General features: G+C 37.4%; 1 protein-coding gene across 10 annotated transcripts; it reads right to left on the reverse strand.

Annotated features, from left to right (window-relative positions):
- On the reverse strand, positions 1-26,460 carry ppp6r3 (protein phosphatase 6, regulatory subunit 3). 10 transcript variants are annotated; one of them, XM_049483930.1, is made up of 26 exons: positions 26,331-26,460; positions 22,509-22,668; positions 21,732-21,962; positions 21,414-21,600; positions 20,770-20,907; positions 20,271-20,336; positions 20,042-20,154; positions 18,182-18,295; positions 17,963-18,092; positions 17,652-17,804; positions 17,352-17,507; positions 16,947-17,011; positions 16,115-16,230; positions 13,770-13,855; positions 11,086-11,172; positions 10,744-10,841; positions 8,932-8,986; positions 8,570-8,700; positions 7,970-8,091; positions 6,404-6,566; positions 5,094-5,182; positions 3,845-4,031; positions 3,498-3,515; positions 1,699-1,815; positions 1,447-1,533; positions 1-1,163 (listed from the first exon to the last, which is right to left on the reverse strand). In XM_049483930.1, the coding sequence occupies exons 3-26, from the start codon at positions 21,956-21,958 to the stop codon at positions 1,112-1,114; spliced, it is 2,757 nt and encodes a 918-aa protein (XP_049339887.1). In that variant the 5' UTR covers positions 21,959-21,962; positions 22,509-22,668; positions 26,331-26,460; the 3' UTR covers positions 1-1,111. The 10 variants fall into 10 exon arrangements, with proteins under 10 accessions (XP_049339887.1, XP_022539680.2, XP_022539678.2 ...); XM_022683959.2 differs by lacking the exon at positions 26,331-26,460 and adding an exon at positions 25,739-25,948 and having other exon boundaries at positions 10,744-10,790; XM_022683957.2 differs by lacking the exon at positions 26,331-26,460 and adding an exon at positions 25,739-25,948 and having other exon boundaries at positions 10,744-10,823.
- Between the last annotated feature and the right edge of the window lie 310 nt (positions 26,461-26,770).

The following is a 26,770-nucleotide window of genomic DNA, read 5'->3' on the forward strand; positions in this document are numbered from 1 at the left end:
TAGCTGCAAAAAGAAAAGAATTTATTTAAAAAAAAAAAAAAAAAAAGGGAAAACAGCCACTTCTTGAACACAGGGATGCTCTAAATAAATGAATTTACATCATGGTTTTAGTAAGGAAATTATTCCCTTGTTTCTTGCTGGCACATATAGCATTTTATTTAAAAAAAATGGAAAAAAGATAAACCAAAAAAAATTGCAAGATTCATGATTGATGGTCTATCAGAAAAATCTTAGTCCAGCTCTCTTCCAGGTAGAAAAGTTGACTTTTGAGGAAACAGTTGTGTAATAATAATAAAAAAAAAAAAACGTTGGCCAGTTTCTTCGCAGGCCATCGGAGAGTTTACTCTCAGCAGCTACATGCAAACTGGACCTCAGCCTTACTAGCTGGGGGAGAAAGAGAGTGGGAGGAAAGAGAGAAACACAGAGGGGGAAGGATAATTCCATGGCTCCTAGTAACAATATTTTACCTACTTCTCAATAAGTTAAAAACTATACCAAAATGTCTACTCTTTTTCAGTTGCTTGTTGAAACGATACAAGAAACATTTACAAATAATACCTGTGGCAAAATAAACTATTTGAATATTTAAAACATGTCTGTAGTAATAAATTTATGAATAAAACAGACAGATTGCCAATTTACATTTGTTTGTTGTAGCTGTTGCTTTTACTTGGAAATTAAATACCAGATTTTTTGTGCAAGAGAAAACCCTATCCAAAAAAAAAAAAAAAAAACCAAAAACAGCTTGTGTTTCGGTCACACTAGGTGTTTCCAATCAGTATAGTTTGGTTATTAATCTTCTGTTTCTGTATACATTTGTCTTTTATAAAATATTTTTATTCATACAATCATTTAACTATAGCAACATTACTATTAACTTTGAGTGGCAAGATATCAGACAGATCACCTCATAAGAACAATAGTATATAAATGAATGAAAAAAAAAAAATCCTCAGAGTACGTTTTTCTTCATACAGTTGGAATTTTCTGTACAGCTGTCTAATATGAATATTGCTGGTCCTGATCTGGTGAAGTTAGTCTGGTGTGGCGGCGCTGGCTCCTGCTCTGCGCCCCCTGTTGGAGGGTGTATCTAAACTGGCACTGCCTGCTGTCACACCGGGCCATTTACCACCGCTTCGGGAGAGGGCACACACTGCTCTGTTCTGTGGGAGACAAAAAAAACAAGAAAGAGACTTTAATAACCTGTGTGTGTGTGTGTATTAACCGGATTAAAAGCTTCATATATACAAAAACCTTAAAAATTGTTATGGAATCTTTTTAACCAAAATGGTTCACAAAAAGTGTTCCAGTACTGTTCCAAATTTATGTACAACCCTTTTTGCTCAAAGCATACCATTCAGCAATGGTTTAAAAATCATTTTTATTCTAACAAAAATGCTGGTTTTAGGAGCTTTCAAGACAATAGAATAAAAAAAAAGTTCTTACTTGGCTTCTTCCAAGGCTGCCGTGTTCTCTAGAGGACCGTTGAGAGATTCGCAGGTAGCTTTTGTTTTCTCTTCTAAGTGCTTCGCACTGTCAGATAAAAGTAGGAGAGTGGATACAGTTATAATAATTGTGGTGGAATAAATAATAAATAAACAATGAGGCAAGATCGAGCAAGATTAGGTTTGTAGTTTTATTTCTAGTGTCAGAAGGACACCTTATCAAATCACAGCTGATCGACTCAGACTCGCTTACCCTGATTTCTGACAGTTGCTAGCAGGCGGTGCTGATGCATTCCTCTCAGCCTCTCCACTCTCCCCTACAGCGTACTTCCCAGATGCATCTTCAGAGGTAGACTGCTTCTCTTCCTCACTGAAAAACAAAAATACATCAGTTTAAACACCTTCACCTCCACCTGCCCAAACCACCCCACCACCTCCAGCCCCAACTGTAAACATCCGACAAGACATGCAAAACAAACAAAGTGGAGCACATCAAAAGAAACAGGGGCAAACAAAAGTGTGAAAATGGGGACTGGGCTGGAAAAAAACAAGACAGTGAAGATGTACAGCACATAGGGAAGCAGAGGGACATCTGCTTAAGTTCAATCGCAAACTGAATCAGTTATGGGAGTCTGTCTGGAGATGGAATTCGTTTAGAAGAAAGATATGGAATGAATTAGAACCCTCAGAAGTCTGACGATATCTGGAGAAGCACAAGTTTTATGCAAAGGCTGGGTACTGTTCAATAACCTGTTCATTTAAAGGCAGATTTATGCTCAAAGTTACGGATATGAGTGGAGCCTCTGTATTCACTGTAATTTTTTGCACAGCCTATGGATACAGGCATCATAAGTCTACCACTGGAATTCATGGGGAAGTGTAACCACCAGAAACTCCAGCATAAAAACAAATTTATAGAGTAACATCTTTTGAAAGTCTATAAGGTTTAGGCCGTTTCTGTCCGTCTCAAACTTCATTAAAAAGGTCTCTGATCCTCTGCTTAAAATCTTTGTCAACATAAAGAATGTACAGTATTCTGGTTAATCAATCTAACCCAACAGACCACGAGCTAAATCCAGTTTTAAAACTGTCCATTTTCTGTTTTTACACAAAGCAAGAAGCAAAAACATATGTTGGTTTTGGTGTTTAGCAAGTGGTACAAGTAGAAAACCCCTCAACCAGCAAGTGTGTGTGGGCAGAACCGCTTAAAAAAATTTTAAATAAAAATATTCCTGCCCATTTTAGATCACGTACATTTATTTACCAGACTGAAAAACAATAAAACATGTATGGCATAGTCAAAGATTAAGGCACGGTTTTCTTTTCTCTAATCTGTTGAACACAGTAAATGAACAGTACCTAACAGTAATTAAGTAATAAATGTACCGAAGTGTGTCTCGGTAGAGATTGTGACCCATTTATGCTTATCAGCTACACATAAGTCTTGACCAGGGTACCCGCACTTTTGTGCACGACTGTACTCTCGTCACAATACAAGAATTTGTTCTTCATAATGATATCCAAGTATTAATTCTCGCGATACATCAAACAATTCTTTTTTTTAAAACAAAGGGACCATTTTCTCAACACTCATTAAGCTACTGCTCATCAATCCTAGGACTGGAGGCACCATAGACAGCACATTTTTGCAGCTTCTTTGCTTTAAAACACCAACTTGGACAGAAGTGTTAATCACCATCACTGTTTAATATAGATCTACATCTTAGCCATATCTTGTGACAAGCATTCATATGCAAAACCAAAGGGCCGACCGGCAGCAAAGGAATGAGTATGACCCATACAGATGGTCATTATTTGAGTTCTCACTCCTGCAGATCTTTTTAAAGCTAAATTCAAGATGGGGCTGGAGGACTTTATAATATCGCACAACCTGCACATCTGGTATTAACATGCAAATGAAAATGGAGAAGTAACCATTAAAAAAACAAAAAAACAAACAAAACAGAACATGACTAAATTAGAACGGAATGGCTGACATGAAAAACAGATACGGCAGAGGGCTGCCCCCTCCTCCCGATTGGCTGTACATACCGATAAGATTTCAACACCCTGAATCCCCACGCACGCAGAGAGAGAGAGGAAGCGCATGTTTTAACAGTGGAAGGACACACTTTTGTTTTTCAAGCAGAAACAGAACAGATGTTGGCTCTGTACACAGGGTGACATAAAATTAAAACAAATAAAAACAGTTTTTCATACATTTCAGAAGCCCTGAGAGAGGGTAGGTCCCTGGCCTGCTGACAGTGGTAGGGGGAGAGGGCGTGGGATTTCGTGCAGTGTGACATGAAGCCAGATTTTTTTTTTTTTTGGGTGGAAGGGGGGTGGGGTTGAGGGAGGGTGATGAGGAAAAGACCTTTCGTGCAAATAAAAAATCGTACCTCTTGAAAACAGCAGTTTCGGTTTTGGCATCTACAGTAAGGCTAAGCGTCTCCTTCATGGAGCCGTTCGTGACAGTCTCTGTGATACGGTCGCTGGCTGGTTCCTCCTCTGCATCTGAACTTCCTGTCGTGCCCTTGGGAGAAGTGGGTGACTGAGTGTCCTCATCGTTAGGCCACTGCCCCACACCTGCAGAAGGAAAGGATGTGTATTGCACATGTAGAGATGATTTTATACCCATTTTGATCTAATACTTCCTCTGCAAAACCTGCTGTGCTTTCAAATATGCTTAAAGCTTTTCACTTAAGACGAGCATCTAAACGCAAACTACTCAGAAATTCTTCAACCACACAGAAACAATCAATCAATGTAAGCGTGTGCCGTTTAAAAATATCTTACATGACCAGATTGGGTTTATTTTCATTTCACAGGAATGATAGTCTTATTTTGAGCTTCTTTTAAAGCAGATACTAAATCAGTAGAAGAATCTGTACATCTCTTGAATCTGCATCCATATCAGAACCAAGGTGCTATCACATTGTCTCGGTTATGGTCATGGGCACAGAGAAATAACTTTTTGGTCCGGTTAAAATGGACTTGGGTTCGTTTGCACCCTTGGTGCAACTAAAGCGGTTTATTTGAGCTGAGAAAAAGTTCCGATCTTGATCCAATAGGAATATCATATACACCAATGTTTGAGCTTAAATTACTGTTCAGGTGCAGCTTAAACCTGATTTATTGCCACGAAAATGATTACAGCTATAAACTGATGCAGTCTCAAACTGCTTCTCCATGCCGCTCAAAAACGTGCAACTCCATTTAAAAAGGCACTTGCATATTTATTTGAAAACACTAAAAGTGCAGGAGCAGATTTTCCACATTCTGTGTTCAGAGTTAAAGCAGTGTCACACTGCACAAATGCGTGTGCCAATCTGGAACACAGGACCCTCTCACTGTATCTACTTTCTTGTTTCTAAGTGTGACAGCTCTGACCAATTGGAGGACCAAACAGGCTCACATGTTTTTTGGGACACATTTTATGCATTTAAGGTTTGTTCCTGTATGAAACCAAAATAAGGGCAAAACGCTCAAAGTAAAACATACTAATTACAGATTCAGACCAGAGTAACAAACTACAGGTACGAAAACACCCTAAAACTTGCTGCCAATTACCCTTGAATGTCAACTGTGTGGACAAATGTGGGTGTGGACCCACAGAACAGGTTTACATTGGAATAGCACTAGACTTACGTGCAGGAGCATTCACACCAAGTGGGTCCACAGTCTCTATACTTGTCTCCATGGCTACTGGAGAGTTGCTCCTGAGTGGGTCTTTAGGGCTGAAAAGAACAAAAACTGATTAGAAAAAAAGGCCTGAACTCGGCAGTATGTACTTCTGCTTTAGTTAGAACTGGAATTCTAGTACTGTACCGACAACTCCGCAACACATTACCCTGTGTTTACACTGGCAACAAGACTAATCTTGTTTCTAATCAATTATTTGCCCACATGTTTGCCACATGTGGGTGTATAGCCGTGTGGCCAGTTAGCATGCTGGCTAACCTATCAAGCTACCCACCGAGGAATCTGCCATTCATCTGCATGTTTTATTTTTCACAATTTTTTTTTTCTGAACTCCGCATCTTAAAATAATCAAAAACTTGCGTCAAGAAATCATACTCCCCCATAGAAATGGTGACTGGTCAACTGTCCTTTTGTTGCTTGCCAGTGTAAATGCAGGGTTGAAATAAGCTTCAGATATTATTATATCGACGTAGAGGGAATTAATTTGGGAAATTAATGTAGTCACTAATCACATAGAACATATTTTGACCACATTGGAGCACACCATAGGGTCCCTATATAGTGCTCCTATATGTTTAGCAGAGCTGATAAAATGTACAATGAATGTAGAAACAAGCTGGTGGTCACAATATATTCAATATTGAATATAATACAAGTAAAACAAAATAATATACAATTAAGTAATATATTTGATTATCTGTAGAACTGATCAAAGCATTTATCATGTCTTTAAGAGTTTATGCGAGGTCAGGATGTCTTATAACCTCCACCCCACTTTCCCTAACTCATTTTGAACATGGGGGAGCGATTATCTTTCCAAGCAGTAGTTTTACAAACGCACAATTCAGTGGAGCCAATTGGTTGATGTTTATCTGGTCCAAAGTGTCCTATAATATTGACAGTACATTTCTACAGACACTAGCAGTATTTGCACTTTTGTGTCAGTAGCAGCAATGTATAATATACTAAAGCCCAATAATTGAGTAAAAGCACAAATGCTATCAAAACAGCAACTTCAGTAGAAGTTGAACTGCTCTTTTCGCACCCCACTTTAAAGTGGAAGTTCTACAGCATATTTTTAACTTAAGTATTGTAATAGTGAAGTAAAAGTGGAGATACAGCATTTCAGTACTTAAATACAATAGTGAAGTACTTCTACTTCCTTAGATCTCTGGGTGCAACTTAAAATAGATAAATACATTATTAGGAGTATCCACAGTCTTTTGTACATCCAGTATATTAAAAAATAAGCTTACCTCACAGGTGTAAAGCTGGAGAAATCGGCCCAGCCGGTCTCTGTGGCGCCACTGGCAGAAGGTGAGCTCCAGGCTGCAGGTTCAGAAGGAGAGGAGAGAGGGGCATTTGATGCACTTCCCGTATCCATAGGGATATCGTCGAAGTTGGCCGTCCAAACAGGCCCTAAAGACAAGGTTAAGTTCTTCATTCATGTTTTTACTTAATGAACTGTTCACCTCCCAACACACTTCTAAAGCCACAGCACTTACACTAGGGGTGTCACGATCTCGATATTTTATCGAAATCGAATCGAAATGAGGTCATGGTCTCGAGTATCGAAGTCAAAAAGAGGATCGACGATCCCTCCCGCGCGCGCAACGCAAATAGCGCAGCGCGCTATGCAGACGTTAATAAACATCACTGTGACAGCGCTAGTCACAGTTTCACCACATCACTTATCTAACCAGCCTGTACTGATTTCTGCCCCCCAATAATGCTTTCAATAACCTCTAATAGCCTTTAATAGTCTTCAGTAGCCTTTAAAAGACTTACCTGGCGGCCGTGGTGTGTCCACTAAACTCCGTAGTTATAAACATCCTGAGGTTAGCAGCGCGCTAACTGACCTGTTTATAATGTAATCCGAGCAGTGACTCCGTGTCGGCTGTTCTAACCTGCTGCTGTTAGCTGCTTGGGCTGAAAGATGAACTGTAGTGAGCTGTATTATCCGGTTAGTGGGGTTAAAACCTTTATTTGTTTACAGAAAGGGTAAAAACGGACTGGCTGAGCCCTGTAGCCCATGGCTGGGCTGTACTGAAGTAGTGACTGAGTGAAGGGGGCTGGGCTTGTGCTGCTGCTGCAGCTCCGACTAGTGGTTGGATGAAGAACTGCAGCTTCATGTAAGCGAGCAGTTTCACCAGCCATCCACACACAGCTCTGATAAACTGCTTGTTTTAATAGTGCACACTGTTGCTACCAAAAAAAGTCACTAGATGGCATTACCATATATATCTTAATAAATAATAATAATAATATTTATAATATTTATAATAATAATAATAATAATAATAATAATAATAATAATAAATATATTATTTAAATTTTATGAGGCATAAAATAATAACAAGAAAAAAAAAACAAGAAAATCGAGAATCGAATCGAATCGTGACCCTCAAATCGAAAATGAAATCGAATCGAGGATTTAGAGAATCGTGACACCCCTAACTTACACACATGGCAACTAAATAACCTTAAGGTGGGCCACATGGCAAAAACATATCACAGTGCAAGGCGTTTACTAAGTGGTTACTCAAAAATACTCCATCATTTACAATGATCAAGAAGTAAGGGTGATGCTACATGATGGCTCTGTATTCATTATACTGCATCAGGGTCTTCTGCCGATAACGGTTCTTTTTCTCTTCTACTTTTTTCTCACAAGTTAATCCATTTGGGTTTAGTCTCAATTCCAAACCTCTATATTTTAATCATCCTGAACTGCTTCATGTAGGAAATATCTATTCTCGGCATTGGTAGATATGCATATTAAGTCAGATGCCTGCATCCAGGCATCCAGTTCCTCTCCTTACCCTCCCCACTGTCCACTTCCATTCGGTCATCAGCGGGCGTGTTAGCTGGCTCGAATGGACCCTGCTTCACATCTTCCTCCTCAGAGTCTGTACTCTCCTCACTGTCGGTGCTCCCTGAGCTCCTATGAATTACAACATCTGATCGTAAACACATGCTAGACCAGGATTCAACAGTGCCACCAAGTAAGAAACACTTAATGAATCATTAATATTGCTTTTAATGTGCTAAAATAACTAGTATAGTATAGGACTGTAGGAGACATACACAGAAAAGAAAGACCAAGAGTTATCTCTTTTGCACAGGATTTAGTTAACGGCCTCAGTCACAAGTCACAATTTAACAGCATCACCGTTAAGAGCCACCTAAAGGCTTTACAGAGTATTTTGGTTTGTTTAACACTAAATGAGTTTACAATGTAGAAGAAGAAAAAAAATAAGACAGTGTGTCCAAAGTTTTGACTGCTATGGTATAATAATTACTACTTTTGAGTACTCTTCCAGGCAAAATGCCCACAAGCACGAATTTGCATTAATTTACATTAATCCTACTCCACCAGAAAAAAAATCCTTTCATAAGTATGTTTAACTGGGACTTAATACCTGGGGCGTCTCTGAGCTTCCGGAGCAAACGTCACATCTTTCTCATCCCAAATATCCTCCTCATCTGATCCAGCATCTTCAAACTGCTGGATTTTCTCCTTGCAGCACGCTTCAAACATAGCCATGCTGGCCTGTTTCAACACATACAGACAAACACACAAATCCCCAAACTGTACAAGCAGTTCTCCACCAAGGAAACACCATTTAACTGTTGTATTCTTATATGTTCTACATTTTAATAATCTGAAAGTTAACTTATTCTAATGCATGCACTGCATATGCAGCTCAGAACCAGCATGGTTAACCTTTAAATAACAGCTTTATTACCGCTGCTGTAAAGTGAACACACTTAACATACTTACACTTTCATTTGTATTCAAGGAAAAATTGATGTCTGATATTCTATCAAAGGGAATACTGCAAGGTTAAAGAGAACAGAGATTAGTTCAGTTAAGTCCGTTAGGCAGAGACACCACAACAGCTTACACACAGAGATAAAAACAGCACCCGGTCACCCACGATACACCACTGAACTTGTGTGCTATTAAACCGTCTATATTGTGCCAATATTAGGTAACTACAGGCATACAGTGCTTTTTCTTTGTCAGGAAAAAATGCAAAGCCTACATTAATTCCCCTTTAGTTCTTAGAATTACAAAGTTCCTACAGACATTCACATGAACAGGTTAAAAATTCCTCATACTGGCATCTCCACAACTGTAGAATAACACATAACCTCAGTGGTCTGTACAGCTGAATGGGGGAGAAAAATGGAAGAAAGCCAATCAGTTCCATCAGTAAATTACAATACCCGTAACAACTAAAAGATACATTTAAAAATGTTTATTTTTACAGTGGTGCCACTCCACAGAACTGAAAAAGGTACACATTTTGATGTGTTTTATAAAACAGTATTACTGCAGCAATTTCAGAGACGTAATGTGATGTTTCTGTAACAAAATATTTAGTCAGTAATTCACTAGGTGTAAGGTGTCTGTAAGGTATAAAATAAGAATGCGTAGTGCAGGTACAGATTTATAAGGTGGTGTTTCAAATAAGTTTTTTTAGTACTTACTGAAGAACTGAACAGAGTCAGTAAGTGTGTTTGTTGACACCCAGTGGCAGTCTGTATACCCTTTACATGAACAAAGGTTTGCATTCTGTGAAGCAGGCTTTACAATATGTTGCAACTTTTTTCACCTGTAAAACCTGATTTAACAGTAAATCTAACTCAACATTGAAGTACTATAATCTTAAAAAAATCTAAGACTAGTTTGGAGACTTCACTTTGTAATTGCAATTTTACGACATTTCTTAGCATTCTAAATCAGCAGTGGCAATGAGGAATGATAGGGATGGCTAACAGCAGGTATAGGGACAGATGTATAGGGACATGAGTAAGGATGTAAACGGGTATGGGTCGGTAGGGCATAGATAGGTATGGGTAGGTGTGTATGGGCCTAAATAGGCAGTGGTATTTTTGGGGATGGTGAAAAACTTGAAATTTTGCACCATTTTATTTATTTATTTATTTATTTTAAATTAGAAATACCAGCAATGTTAAAAAGATTCTATTGGATTACCTATGCACGTGGCCCAAAAAAACACACAATTCAGCTAGAATTCATTAAAAATTTGAATACATTACAGGGTCAAATCAAAAAAAGGAAATAAAATCTACACCTCATAATAAAAATTTGCATCAACAATGAAAATGCATATCGGCAGAGCACTGGGTAAAATTCTTACGCTAATGTTTCATCTTAAAACAAATAGCGTATTTGTAAAGTATTTTGTTTCTGGGCTGCAAAAATCAGAGAATGGATAAGGATAATCTCTACTGTTCCGATGTAAAGAACATTTATAATACTAATTGTACTAATAAACATAATGAAATATTCCTTAATACACTTACTTTTACTTAGCTAAATATGTTATTTGTGAATCATTACATCCCTAGTAAAGTCTTTAAACCAAAGCACCACAGTTAGCTAGCATATCCCACCCAAAATCCCGCACATCATTTCCACACACAGGCCAAGCACTGGCTAGTAAAAAATTAACAGGTTTCTAAAACATCTATTTAGCTCAGACTGAGACTGTGTGTGGGGGAAAAGCAGCCTTTTGCACCTTGACTGGGATGGAAAGGAAAAACATGCAGGATGAGTACTCACTCCACAACATCGTCCTGATCGGCAAACTCTTCGTCATTGAAGCCAAACTGCTCAATAAAATTGGACGTCATTTGTTGCATCTGATAATCAGAAAAGGCCTGGCAAACCCAGGACCAACGATAGTGATATAGTCTCGACACTACAAGAAAAGCTTCAAGTTCTTCATTTCAAAAGTGCTAACATCAGTTAATTAGTTCAGACTTAAACATAACGTGCACACTAAGTCAAAACAGAGAGCTGTTAGCCTAGATATGGTATTAGTGGCCAAAGATACAGATTAATGTAGATAGTAAGACCACAACAGACAATGGTCAATGACATCTCATTCCTTTACAGACTTACTTGTTGCAAAGAGGAATCCTGATGGAAGCCGCTGTCTTTGAAATCTACCTCGTCATCGCTGGACGAGTGAATATGATGTGTGTTAACCTGAACACATAAAAAAATGTATATATTTTTTGTTTTCCCATTGACATAGGCATGAACGGACACACAAACATTAAATCAAACGAACATGATTTATATACACAAACCTTACTGTACAGAGGTCAAATTACATCAGAACAAATGTAGGTTTACATTAATAGACGGGAAAATAATAGGAATTTCTCTTTCTGAGGAAAGTATTTGAGATCTTGTGAGCTGTTCTAAAGAACAAAGCTTGGTTTCAGATTTATTTTAAATAGGCAGCATGTGTGCAATTACATCACAAGCTCATCATTAAGTACTCATTCACCAAACCAGATGCTGGACAATAACTACCTCAGGGGTAGGGCTGCCACAAACGATTTTTTTTATAGTCGACTAATCACCGATTATTTTTTATGATTAGTCGACTAATCGGATCATACGTTAATTGAATATAAAACACAGTTTATCACAATAGAATGCAGCTGCTATTATACAACCAACATTAGATTTCAGCTATATGCTAACTAAAAATAAAAACAATTAAAATCATAGTTCATTAAACCTTTAATGAAATATGCAGCTTGTTGTAACAGACAATTATTTTACTGTTTAGCATAAAGTGTAAACAACTGTGTAAAATAAGGATAAGGCACTGGCATTTATGAAACATCTCAACCGTGAGGTTGTTTGAACTATTATGAAAAAAAAGTATATTAATAAAAAATGCCTCTCTGTCCAGATATTGTGTACATTACCGTACACAGGGCAGCGGTCTGCACAGATCTGATTGGCAGAGGAGAGCGTTTGGTGATTTTACACCACACATGACTGATCTGTGAGTTTACTGCACCGAAAAGCACTGAAAACAGAAGCCACTGTCAGAATGAAATCCTTCTCTGTAGTTTATCGGTTTGGGACGGCATTTGTGACAACGTCTGGGTCCGGATCCGGATCGCGGTCCGCCTATTAGTGACCTCTGTTTTAAAGCTATCAAGATGAGTAAGTTAAGTACTAAGTTAACGCTCTGTTTACGCTAATTTTAGCAGCTAAATAGCAATTTAGCTTCTTCGTCATTTAATCAGCCACAACATGCCTCCTTTTCAGGTGCTCGTGCATCGCGGTTGTGCTGCCGAAGAAGGCAAGTTCTTCATTGCAGATATTGCATTGCACGCGTTTCACTTTTATTTTCTTGGTGATCCCACACTTTTGAGTTCTGTAGCGGGGTAGCCATGAAACCAGAGCCTGTCTGTATAATGTCCTGAGATGTCGTCCACTACCTACCCCGGTTTCCACTACTGCGCATGTGCGTCCAGGACAGAAAGGCAGTCGCAGCAGTTTGGAGAGAAAAACAAAGAAAAAAAAAAAAAAAACGACTAATCGACTATTAAATTAGTCGTCGACTATTTTAATAGTCGACATAATCGTGGCAGCCCTACTCAGGGGACAACTTGGGAATGCACACACCAGTAATACATGATTTAGGGAAGTGTTACAAAATATTGGCCTGCGTATTCATGGCAAAGCAATGTGAATTATTAGAGTTTGAGGAAGGCCTGATGGTGGGTGCCAGTTGTCCAGACATTTAATATTCCTCATACAGTACCATTCAAAAGTTCAACACACCCCATTAAACAACCAAAAAAAGGTGTTTGTCCTCCCCAATCCCCTGATCTAAGTTTAACTGGGATAGTGATTTATGATGAGTTGGAGCTTCACGGCGTGAAGGAAAAGCAGCAACTATTGTTCAGCACCTCCAGGAACTCCTTCAAGAAAACTATTCCAGGTGACTCTTCCTCAGAAAGACACTGAGATTAAAATACCCAGAGTGTACTTATAAGAACCTAAAGTATAAAAAACATTCAACAGTTTTTGTTTACAAAATAATTGTGTGTGTTACTGTATAGCTTTAATGTGTTTAAAATTAAATTTACAAAATAAACGTAAAACAACATAGAAAGAAAGAATATGCTAAATGAGAAGAGGGGAGTGGCTGGCACTGCTGGCACTGTATATGCAAAGATAATAGAATATAAAAGTGTTTTGTGTGCATTAAAAAGACATGACTATGTTGCTACTTTCTAAACTGCAGGGGTTGTGGATGTGTGTATGGCACAAGTTTACCAACAATTTAGTTATACCCGTGTCAACCAACGGTTCTGATGCATTAGCCACACTTAAGCACATTTACCAGCTGTAATAAGCAGCTTTTTACCTGTTCACGCGAAGCTACAGCCGTATTATAAAATAGCTTATTCTCAACAAAAAACAGTATAATACGTTTTACCTTCATCTAAAATGTTAGTACTGTGGAAATGCATAGCCATGTGCCATTATATATTTGTACGGGTTGAAAACTCATAAAATGATAAACAATAAATATCCTCTAAAAAAACATCTCAGTACTCTCTAAATACATGACAGCTTCCCTTTGACTGCTTAAATATATGTAAACTTGCAATCAGATTAATCTACTTTAAGAGGAGACTACACCACAAGGCAGGTTTTAACAGTATTCCTCCACATGCTTGATATAATGACACATTCCCACCTGAGAGCTCTCTAAAACACCCAAAACTGGCAGGTATTTCCTTAATAAACCAACACATGGTACTTACTAAGTCTACAGTGTTCATCTTGTTTGTGTCTGCTAGTTGCCCCGAGGTGAAGGCCTCCCATCTCTCCCGGTCCTCCTCTTGAAGTTCTAGAAACGTTAAGAGGAAAGTTAGAAATGCAAGGACCTGGAACAAATATTCTTAATTCAGTTTGTGTCCAAATATATGTGAATAATATAATTTATCTTATCATTTGAACAAATACACTCTTAAAGTAATAACTTTCGCAATCTTGAAAGCAAATTCCTATCAGAAAAGCCTCCCTTTCTGAGTCTATTCAAATATCAGTGGCCAGCAAGCTTTACAGCCACAATCAACAGTAACTGCAAAATTGCAATCATAAAATAAGTAACATATCTATTAAGGGTGTGCCAAATAGTTTTGTACACAATAATATTGTTAACATTATTTGAATAATAAGAAAAAAATATAATGATAACAGCAGTATTCTGTTTCGAAAGCACTGCCTTTTGCATTTATTTTGCTATTTACTGTGAAGCTTTAAGGGTATTTCTTTATAATAATTTATGCATCGCGATTAAAAAATGTAGCGATGTGCATCATAGAGATTGATGATTGTAAGTGGGTTCTGTTAATTATGGCATTTACCATTTCCAGGCTATAAGCCGCAACGTTTTTCACCCGCTATTGTTTATGGGCTAATGAGCTTCAAATGTGCTTTACTCTCCCACATAAACTGTTTTCATGAGAGATAAGTGTGTAGATTAATTCAGAGCTTGTCAGGACAACAAAGTATTTGCAGATACTGGACATCAGCATGAATCGTGCATTTAAAGTGGCGCTCAGAGCCTGCACGCGCATCAAGTAAACATGCGGGCACTAGAGGTTACACTCGTGCTGTCGTTATTTTGTGTGTGTAAATAACGCTTTATCTTTATATTTCACTCAGAACACAAATATATGAAGCCAAACAAAAAACACTTGCAGTGCTAGTTTAGTTGTATATAACAAAAGAAAGGCATTTATGACTGAACGGCCGGAGCACGTTCACTATTTTTATATTAGGCTTTAAGACTGTGTGCAAAAACAAAAAACAGTAATATGGCTGCACTGCACAGCGCTGTAAGTCAAGCGCGTAATACGGAGCGGAGTGAGCACTTGCCCTACTGTAATGCAACAGGTTTCGAAAGGCTGGACTGCTGCGTGGGGAAGAGAACAGAACAAGCTCAAATGAGCATTTGCCTGAAGACAAATTGACACAGAGTGCGCCAGCACACTGTAAAAATAAAAATAGTTGACTTTAAGAATGAAGTCGTAATATTACAAGAACAAAGTTGGCTGATTGGGCTGCCAGTTTAAAAAGCTCAGAGGCAAAGGACATTTTCCAGTAATGATCTGTTACAAGGGCTGCTGAGATTCTCATCACAGTTCTAAACTGCTACTTATGAATGCTTTATCATCTTAAAATTACATTTGGTCACATCTAAAACATATTTACAACATTGCATTATTTTTATTTTAGACCAGCTATTTGAACTTTATATAGTGTTCCAGATTTAAAGCAGGTGCCGGAGACGAAGCAAAATCTGAACACTGTATTATTTAACTAGAACACTACAGTATTAATAAGCAGCAGGTTATAAATGTAGATAACTGATGATAAAATAAGTAATTAATCTACTTTCCCATTTAATATTACAACATTATTCTCGTAATATTAGGACTTTCCTGGTAGGCTACTGTATGTTTTTAAACCAGTCATGTCACAGCACTGTTCACGGAACGTAACGCTTTTTCTGGTACAGTAGCATATTTTGTTGCCGCAGCTTAATAAGATAATTATTATAATAATAATTTTAATTGCAGACAACTAAGATATAAAGTTATGTTTTAAGAATAATAATATTTTAAAATATATAGAGCATTTTGTTTACAATATTAAACCTCTGTTCTTGGTAATTAGGAAATATGAGTTGTTTTACATTGTTTACACTTCAGACAAAAAAAAAAGATTAATTTCCATGTTTTTTAATTGTCACAATTAAATGGAATTGTGTATCGTGAACCGCATTAAATCGAGAGCGTATTTTTGCACCCTAACTGGGAAAAAAAATAACCTCAACATTAGGTTTGATGAGACAGCATGTTAATTGTGTTAATTATAGCATGCTCTTGGATTAAATTTTCAGTGTTTTGTCATATCACCAAAAGTTGTGTCATGGCAAAAATGCCCTTAAATTATACTTTATTATTTTAAGGCCATATCGTACACCCCTAAAAGTGCTTTACATTTAGTTTCATTCGAGCTGTGATTTTAGGAAAAGATTTTCCTAAAGGAAAAGAAATGAACATGAAGCAACAAAATTACTGGATGAGTCAAAACACACCTGAAATGAGCTGCTGAATCTGAGCCCCATTAGGCCCTTTGTCACTGTTATGCACTATAGAGTTTGCTATTCTAGTCAGGTGACCCATGTAGCCTCTCCGACGGCCACCCTCAGACCTGCGTAAAACAAGAGACATAAAAACAAAACAAAATAAAAGAAAAGAAAGAGGGGAAAAAAAAAGATTAATTTGATTTAAAAATTAATGTGTATACATTTTTCTGTTTTTTTTTTGTATGTATCCGTGTGCGCAAATGTACTAGTGCAACTAAACAAATTAGAATTTCATTTAAAAAAAGTTATTTTTTATTTTAGTAATTCAGTTCAAAATACAGAACTTACTATATAGATGTATCATTAGTGATCCATTTAAAGCATTTATTTTATTGTTGGTTATTGCTTACAGACAATGAAAACACAAAAAGCCATGTCATCTATTGGTATTGGTCCACTGTGATTTATTAAGATCAGTGCAGTGTTTTTCCAAAAAGTCTTACAGCACTTCATGCTTCCCTCTGCTGACAACTTTTATAAAGACACGGATTTCATTTTCCAGCAGGACTTGGCACACTGCCCTGACTGCCAAAAGTACCAAATGGTCTTGTATTAATTTACTAATTGTATTAATTTTGAGACACTGACTTGGGCTTTCATTGGCTGTAAGCCATAATCATCAACAATAAAATAAGTACTTGCTTAAAATAGATCACTCTGTGTGTAATACAGCTACATGAGTTTCACATTTTGAACTGAATTACTGAAAGAATGTAACTTCTGTAAGAATGACAATCAATTTTTTTGAAATGCACTAGTATTAATGTTGTATATTACTTACTGTTCTTTTTCATTGGAGCTCCACGCATCTAGAATTCTCTGTATCATCCTACACTTCTGAAAGAGCTGTAAAGCGGGAAGGGGGGGAAACAAAAAAAAACAAACAAAAAAACAGTTAAAATAGAGATGCATCAATATAGAAGATTCCTGGTTTGATTAACAGCAGCAGCAGCAGAGAGTGAGGACAGCTGAGAACATTGTCGGGGTTACTCTCCTATCCATCCCCAACATCTAAACAGCTTTACCCTTTAATGCTCCCATTAATGTGGTCTCGGACTTCAGCTTTAGCCCAGGTGAACTTAACTTCCCTTTCCGTAACATTTAAATTGCAAAGGTGGAAGAATATAAACAGCTGCATCATTTAATGTGTAACAGAAAGAAACAAGAGTGCAGACTGTATACTGACGTGTGTGATGAGGATGTTTTCTCTGACAGGCTCTTGGTCGTCTTCTCTGTTGATTTCTGAGTCACTCTGGGTCGGGGGCATCGCTAAGATCATGGCAGTACAAATTTCTACTTGTATGTGAAGAAAGTTATTCCAAATGTATTTGAAGTACATATCCTGAAGATTAAAAAAAAAAGTAAGCTGGATGATCTTTCCTCTCATTTTCTGATTAGAGTAGATATGATTAAAAATATATTCCAAATTTTACCACTTGTGTTAATATGCAACACTCTGTAACTGACTGATCTCAAAAAGACTCACCAGGATGACTCCCAGCATGTTGAGGTTGATGAGCTCTTGGTTGATGATATGAGTGTTGGTCTGCAGAAGGCTAGCCACTAGTCTGACCACATTAAGGCGCGTGTTCCCCACCGGCGGGTCCAACACCCCCCATGTGGTCTTCAGAACGGTTTTCTGATAAGTCAACAAGACACAAACATCCTACTAGACATGCTTGATTCAGTCTTGGTAAAGCAAAGACAGCACATACAGACAGCAGACGGCAGAGGGGGACACATTAGAGTATCAATACAAAAAAAAACTGAGGAGATCGGAAGAAATACCTTACTCACCTTTGGAGGCTCCAGCAAAAGTTGATGAAAATCTTTTAGTCTGGGTCTGACTGCATCAAGAATGCTCTGGTTAACAGAGAAGGACGGGTGATTCAGCCCGGGAGGACAAAGCTCCAGGTGACCCTCAAACCTGCAAAACAAAGCAAACCAGTCTTTAAATTTATGCAAAGTCATAATGCCACTGTACATAAGAACTAAAAAAATGTCACTGCCACTTACGCTGGTCGCCGTGTCTCAAAAAGCGTTAGAAGGATCTGGATTACACTGACTATTGCAGACTCATTCTTCTCCTTGTCAAAAATGTTTGACAGCAGCTGCTCTACAGTTTCTTGTCTGTAAAGAGGAAAGAACCAAAATTACTTTTGGCTCCACAAGCCAAACACAGAACATACCATTAATTTTAAAATCCAAAATAAAACCTACAAACTTACACTCTAGATTTAGAATAGGGTTAATATTATGGGGCTAATCAAGTGCAAGACATTCCTGCAGTATGTCAAGCTAGTTTAAACATCATTGTGCATTAGAACATAAATTCTTCTTTTTCTGTGGTGTATGTGTGAGTAAAGTACAATATCAGAAAGAAAGCTGTAGGGGTGTGGAAAGAACACAGACATGTAAAGTCATGGGATAGCAGTTCTACATTTATATACAGAGTTCAGAGTGCAAGCACGGCATGACAGCAGTGTTCAAATCGTTAACGAAAAGTATGAAGGAAAACTTCGTTGACGACCTAATTTTTGTGATGAAAACAAAATGTATTACACTTTGTCAACTAATAAAAACTAAACGAAAATGTAAAAGACTAATGAATGGGGGAATTGCTTGTGATAAATTATGTTATTGAGCAGTAATCTGAACACAGCCGCTCCACGCACCGTCCTCATGACCGGTGTTGTGCTGAATTCAGCACCCCCTTTTCCCGGTGGGGGTGCTGAATTCGGTTTCCCGTGAGCCTCTCACTCTGAACCAAACACGGCTGATTCTGATAGCAGCTCCTCTCTCATTTACTGAATAAACATAATTTATAGGATAAGTTCAGCTGCTCTACCAGGAAAGAACTAAACTCTAAATATGTGGAATGCGTCACCAAGTTTGTTTAGATTTCTGGAGGCAGGTAAGTCAAGTAATGCAGCTCCGTTAACTAGTTAGGTTAGTTAGCTCTGTTTAATGTGTAAAAAGGATCTGTGCAATCCATCATTAGCTAAGGTGTTTCAGTTATATTATACACAAACATCCCTCTTCCTCGAGCTGCAAGACACAATTCATACAGCCTTCACTGCACTTTACATCTATTAAACTAATGGGTAATACACATTAGCTGCGTTGATCCACTTTAGGTGTAAATTACTGTTAACTCCAGCACGAGCAGGTAACGGATTAGTAAACACAGAGAAGCAGCACTGTTTCAGTCAGAAAACCCTGAAGGCAGAACTCTCTTGTCACTTAAGTAATGTAAGCCTACTCTACTTAAAGCCAGTAATGTTGGTATAAATCTGTACTGCAGTAGAAGTATATCAGTTCAGAAACTTGACTTTGTCCAACCATCTTTATAGTTCACTTGATTTCAAATATTTTAATGTTAGCCTTTAAGTTTTATTGCATTTAAATAATGACATTATTTTAATAAACTTTAGCAGTAAATAATGTCAAAATAACAACATGAATATAAAATTAACATAATTTAACATACATAATACATACTTTTTATATGATTCATTAGACAAAAACTAGACTAAAGTTTTTTTTTTTTTTCCATTGACTAAAACTAGACTAAAACTAATAATAACCAAAAGACTAAAATGTAACTAAAACTATTATACATTTTTGTCAAAAGACTAAGACTAAAACTAAATTAAAGTCACCTGTCAAAATTAATACTGCATGACAGTGGGTGGAATTTGGACTGTTTTTTTTTTTTTTTACATAAAAACTGAAAAATTATTAGAACAACATTTAGGCCATTTGTGCAGCCCTTTAATATATAATATACAACATAATATACAATATAATATATAATATAATATACTATATAATAAACCGAGGGTTTGAGATAATGTTCTGTTGAGGGGCACATACTTTTCCAGTGTGGCCAGAAGGGGATCAGGCTCAGAGCAGCCCTGTACCTGGAACATCTGATCTCTACTGAGTCGAATGATCTCACACAGCGACTGGGACGCATTTGAGTGCCTCTGCAAAAGAGAAAAAAAAACCCTGAATAAATAAAACATTTAAATTATATACATTTCTTCCTGCAAAAAAAAAACTAAAAACCATGAGAAACATCAATTCTTGACTGGGCACTTACATCTTCATCCTGAGAGGGCTGTACCATGTCCACCAGACGCTGGATCACCTTCTCCTCATTCAACCACTGACAGGTAAAAATAAAGAAAAAACAATTAACTTAGCTTAACCAATGCTTCCCTGGCAGAGCTAGGGGTTAGAAGTGAATGCACAGCGCTCCCTGTTGGACAGTGATGTTATTTATTACATTAGTGGTAAAATGTAAATCACAGTGTTGTAGTTATTACAGTTAAATGTTTATAGATTTTATAATGCTGAGAATACAGAATACAACAGTGCTAACTGATCCCAAATACAATTAGTTACAGATATTAGTGCTGATATTGATAATACATTTTACACATACAGCAAAAAATTCATGCACTTCAACCAGACATATTTCTTCAATGGTATGGACAGGACAATGACAAAATTGATAAGTAACGAGGAGTACAATCAGATTTGACTGTAGTCCACCTTTTTCTATATTTAGGGTAAAAGGAAAATCAAGCAGCACTCACATTCAAAACATCTTGCCTAAGCTGCTGAGGCTCAATGCAGGTAAGCATTCTGAGGAGAAGGTCCATGATGGCTGACGTTCCTATGTGTTTAATCATTAGATCCACAAAGTCTTCCCTCTTCCTCAGGAACTCCACAATCTGCACAACACACACAGACACACACACACACACACATCAAACCAGTAATACACAACTCTGAAAGAAAGATGCTTTTAATTAAATAATTACATTTCACATTCAAACCAATCAGAGGAATACAGCCAATGAGTGCATTTCAATGTATTACCTACTTTTCCAACTAAAATAGAATGTTTGATAAAATCTGTATTTTTACTTAAATATATGTATTTTGATATAGACAGTACATCAATTAGTAGAATATGGAGGTTGGTGATCTAAGTGTCAGATGTGCTCTAGTTGTCAAAATTAACTAGATGTTTTAGCTTTCGGGGTAGAACGCTTATAACACTTATAATTAATTAACATTCTGTACCAAGTCCTGCACATTACCAACAAAGGACCAGTTACTTAAACTCCCTTCTGAATTATACATTATTCCACAGCAAGTTGTTTGTTAATAAAAAGGAATGATGCTGAATTAAGTTACCTAGATAGCTTATCCACCCAAAAAAAACTCTTCTCACCTGCTCCGGCTTTCTGCCAATTAAGATGCTCAGGACTTTGCTGAAAAAACTGGCCAGGAGAGGGTTCAGTGGAGGCTCATTTTGCAAGAAGCTGTAGAGTTTCATCAGTAAGCTCTCATCCTCACCTAATCGGTCATTTATTTGCCCAACATCTGAAGTTAAAAGCTCACAGGATATGTTGGGATACCTTAAATAAAAAAAGACAAAAACGTTACTATTGAAATAATATAACAAATATATAATATATAATTATATAATATATATTATACAAATATAAATAAAAACAAGACTAAATTACATTTAGCAGACAGATCTTACTTGTATTTAATTTTCTCCTCCACATCATCATTAGGCTCCTGAGTGATGTAGCCCACCAGGTCCTCCATACACTGTGGCCGCACAAGAAAATCCACCAGCTTGTGATTCTGAGCTTTACACTCCTGAAGAACGTCCTCCTCATCCATCACCTCCGTTAGAGTCACATCCTCCTTATCCAGGAGTGTGTCGATGTGCGACGTTGTGTGCAGGTCAAACTTCCAAAACATGGTGCTTAAGTGGAACAAATCAAATATTAAAGAAACACATTAGACAACACAAAATCAATGACAATTTACAACATAAGTAAAAAGCAAATTAGCAATCACACCACTAAAAACCAAAAATGTAAAAGTAATTTAAAAAAATGAAAAACAATAATAAAAACAATACTTTGTGAGTTAAAAAAGTGTCTCTGCAAGGCTGATAACTGTCCACTATCCCAAGAACATCTAGATCATAATCTAAACAGTGATAAATAGAGTAGAGGGGGCTCATGAACTGTAAAATTAGAGACTTACTACATGTCTAGAACTTCATGAAAATAAAATCTTGTCTGTGTGGATGACTCCTATCATTTTTTTTTCATATAGGGATGTCAATTACCAAAATGAAATTGGTCTAGGGTCAATTGGTTGAGCAATCAAGGTGCAGTAAAACATGCATTAGCTTATAACTCATGACAAAAACAATCAACAGATTGAGGACCAGTTGTTGCGCACCTAATTCATAGACCACTAAACATCGTCAAATGTAAACTGCACAGTATCAAGGGCTTACCTGAGCGTAACAAAGCTCAGAGGGTAAAAACTCTGATTAAAAAGAAAATGCTTCAACTCTTTTGGACTTCTGGCCCATTCCAGGCACCGCAGGCAGGAGAGACACTAAAGAACAGCACATATGCAGCAGAGCCTACTTCGGCAACACAATCAACACACACCTGAAACAAACAGAAAAGCATCATCATTAACAGAAACATTACTCAGGCAAACAAATTTACTGTATTCAGCAAAAACAGAAGGTTATATTTTTATGTGGTCATTAAGTTTCAGCAAGCATGATTTGTACGACCACTGTTGCTCACAAGTGCTTCTTAGGGCGCATTTATCTTGTATGTTAACCTCCTTGTGATGATGTGGTGAGAAAATGTGGATTTTTAAATTGCTCTCTGCAAAACAGTCAATAAACATTATTAGAAAACTAGAGGTGCACAAATTTTCAGCTGCACCACAGACACTTAAGATGCTTCTTATATAGTAAGTAGTACATTGTACAAGTCAGGATGGATCAAAACACTGTCACACAGGTAGACTCATCTCTCTGCAGCCAATCAGGAGTGCTCTCCAACATAAATTTTATTAAATAGTAAATTGCTTTTTATTAAATGTTTGTCATTATTTACGGTTTTTTTTTAATTGCTCTGTATTTTTCCCTTAAATTTCTTCTGATCGCTGCTTTTTGTCTTGTGGACGAGTTTAAACTGGGTCTCTATTTATTAATCGATAATGTCGATGAAAGCTAACAAAGTGATTGCTAGCTGAATTGTCCTGTACAGTTGAAAAATAACTAAATAAAATAAAATTAATTTTAGCTAGCTAGCTGTGTTGCAAATGTTTTTATTATATTTTTTGGGATATAGCTGTATGCTAATTATCTAGGTGAAGGTTTCATATTATACCTTAAGAGATATGTTGAAACTAGTTTGCTTGGTGAAACCAATATTATTTCAGTAACTCGTAAACAAAGTAAAGGGAAGTTTTATCAGACTAAGCCTAAATAAACATTTGTAGCATTATGTTCTAATGCATTACACACAAACATTGCGTATAGTAGCAAAACCCCTACATTTAATATGAATAAAATCTACGGTATAAAGTGCAAAACTAAGAATCATTTCAGAAGAAACATAATGACTTTTACCAATCCTAACCTGATATTATACTGGTCTGGAGTGACACTACTAACTGGAGAAAAGACGAATGGTCAAAATTTATATAATAGACAGTGGTAATACAAATGAGCATGGCCACACATCTAAACATTCAGGTGTGTCTAAATTGTTTTTGTGCTGGTCTGACATGATCCACTCTAAACAGTTTAGAGTTTGCAATTAGTGAGCAGAGCCCATTAATTCGAGGGAGTCGACATTCTAATGTCACAAGCACTATGTGTTTTTAAAATGACTAATATATTTTATCTTATTCTGGAACCTATAAAACAACTCCAAAGTGTTTGACAGGTGTAGTTCAAACCACATTGACAAAATCAGCCATATACTATTAAATAAACCTAAGATAAACTGATTTGGGCTTCTTGTTTACAGATTTCAGATTAGTGCAAAAGTAATTGTATATTTACACAAGCATTCAAATTGTGTGGTCAAAACACACAAATAAGAGTGCCCTAAAATTTTGCTCATAAACTTTAAAACACAACAGGTACCATCTTACAAGCACCACAGAACTAAAGTCTGCAGGTGTTTTCTCTCCATTGCGCATGGATGAGTTCTGGATTAGCTCTGTAGAGTTTTGGTACTCTACAATTTAGCTGACAGTTATATTAATTTGCACTTAATTTAGGGCTGGACAATATGGCAAAAATCTAGATCACAATATATTTCTTAATTATTGTTGAAATGATACAATTTCCTATATATCATATGAACAGTATTGAAGTCTCCACCCTCCACCGTATGCAATAATGCACTGAGAGCTGGGTGATATGGTAAAACATTCTATCACAATATTTAAAGACATTTTCACATAACAGTTCAACAGTGTTTATCGTAATCTGACATGCAGACAAAATGCACAACCAGTGGCAGATTCTGATATTCTGTTATTAATTTGTTTTTTAATGCATAGTACAGTGATTCTTCTTAAATTTTTGCTGCTCACCATCCAATTAAACAGGATTTTACAATCTCTGTAATGAAAAGTACAGTTGGATTAGTGTTCTTTAAGCAATGATTAGATTGATATGAAAATGTATTACAACAGTAAAATAAAATAACGATATATCGCCCGTCTCTAACTACCATTTATCCAGACGTGGTTGGACTTCAATGTTTAGAGCAAAAAACATCTTCGCACCCACCATAACAACCATCTAGCGACACCTTACCAACCCCCCACGAACAGTCAGTCAAGTTCAAAATCATTTCGTAGATTTTCCCCACAAAATAGACAATCAAACTGATCAGTAAAACGGTGTTCCTGGAACAGAGGCATTCTGTTGGCAATTTGGGAAAAATTTACTGAGTTTTCTGAATTTCTTTGTAGGAACATCAACTGCGAAGACTGCAATAGGAACAACGCACCCCTGTATTTACACGCTGTCTGATCGTCTTACAGCTGATCATAATTCACAGCTGGACTGTTCAGCCCTGATCTGTTGTTATTCATTTATATTATTGTGTTCCACTGTACTACAGTTTCTATAAATCACAAAAACAATCCAACTTCGCCATTAGCCGGCTAACCGGATTAAAGTATATTAAGGTAAACTAACTAGTAAGCTAGCTAGCTAATTCGATCAATTGTAATTGAGAACCCAATAACTCAATCTAATCCCCTAAACAAAAGTCAAACACCTTCTAATGTGCTGTTTATGAATCCGTTTCTCAAAAGTTACTCCATTACAGGCCCGGCATTAGCTGCCTATGCTAAGCTAAATCAAAATTTAGGCACTGGCAGCGCAGAACTCCGCTAGCATTAGCTTTACTATTAGCACTCGTCCACAGAAACGCAATACGCTGGTTAGCACGTTAACAATAACTCGCCTCAGCCAGCTGATTGGGTTTTAAAGTTCACGTATATCAGGATACTGTTTCAGAACGGACCATACAACTTAGTTAAACGTGTGTAAACGTTGGAAAAATGTAATAAAACGCGATAGCCGCGTAGTCCGACTGCGCAGAGCGGAAACGGTTAGCTTTAGCATTAGCTTAGCTTTAGCTTAGCATGCTAAGCTAACGCTCTTTCATAGCGAACAAACGGAGAGAAACGTACCAATTAAGAGCTTTTTACACAGCAGGACCCCGACATGAAGCTGGGAGACTCCTCGGATAAAACGGCAAGTCGCTTATAAAAGGTTTAAACATAAGAATACCGATGAAAAGATGAAGATACTGGTGTTAAAGTGTTGACAGTCCGAGTCTGACAGGCGCGAAAAACACACACAGCACCTCTTCAAGATGGAGCTACCGTCCCCTTCCCCCACTGCATTGACTGTACATGTCAATCAAAGGCGACTGCCGAGCGCTGATTGGACCGTGCGCACGTCAGTAAACACAGGCCACTGAAATTCAAGGAACGTCAAACGCTGTGGCTCAGTTCAGCTGGAGAAAACTTAACCAACATTGAACCTAATTTGCTATTTTAATTCACCGCTATCAAATTAATATTATAGTAATCTGCTACATTGGGCACGCCCACGCTATATTCAACCAATAAGACTTTCGCGTACTACAAAAATCTGCGAACTGATTGGATTGGCTGCGTTTTCAACCACAAATCCCGCCCTCAACACAGAAAAGCTGAACCCGCATCAAACTACGTTTTAACGTTTCGTGTAAAATGTTATTCGAATAAAACGTCTCACCGACTTATCGAGTGCGCGTCATGTTCCCCTCTCAGGTACCCACATGTTCAGAGGTTTACAGCAGAAAGGGAGGATTAGAAACACGTTTAAAGAGGAAAAAACTCAAACTCCGATTCGCTTCGTTCTTCTGTCTTACTTGTTCTCAACGCCTTAGCAACAACCCGACGTCAGTGTGACCGACAGGGCCCTCAGCCAATCAGCGTCGCTGCCGTCTGTGGCCGCGCTGCTTGTGTTTGCTGTAACGGGTGAAGCAGGCAGAGCTACATCTCTGTTGTTGGACTTTTTATCAGCACAGTGTGATGAAAGGAGTCATAATAACCAGAATGTGATATAAGATCATGTCATGTTTAAATTCACACTCTGACTGTGATTCACTTCAGGATCTTTTTTATTATCCGTGTTCACTGATAAGGAGATGTATTCCTCCCCCCACTGGTAAA

The sequence above is a fragment of the Astyanax mexicanus genome, chromosome 10 (assembly GCF_023375975.1).
Source record: "Astyanax mexicanus isolate ESR-SI-001 chromosome 10, AstMex3_surface, whole genome shotgun sequence".
NCBI classification, from domain to species: domain Eukaryota; kingdom Metazoa; phylum Chordata; class Actinopteri; order Characiformes; family Acestrorhamphidae; genus Astyanax; species Astyanax mexicanus.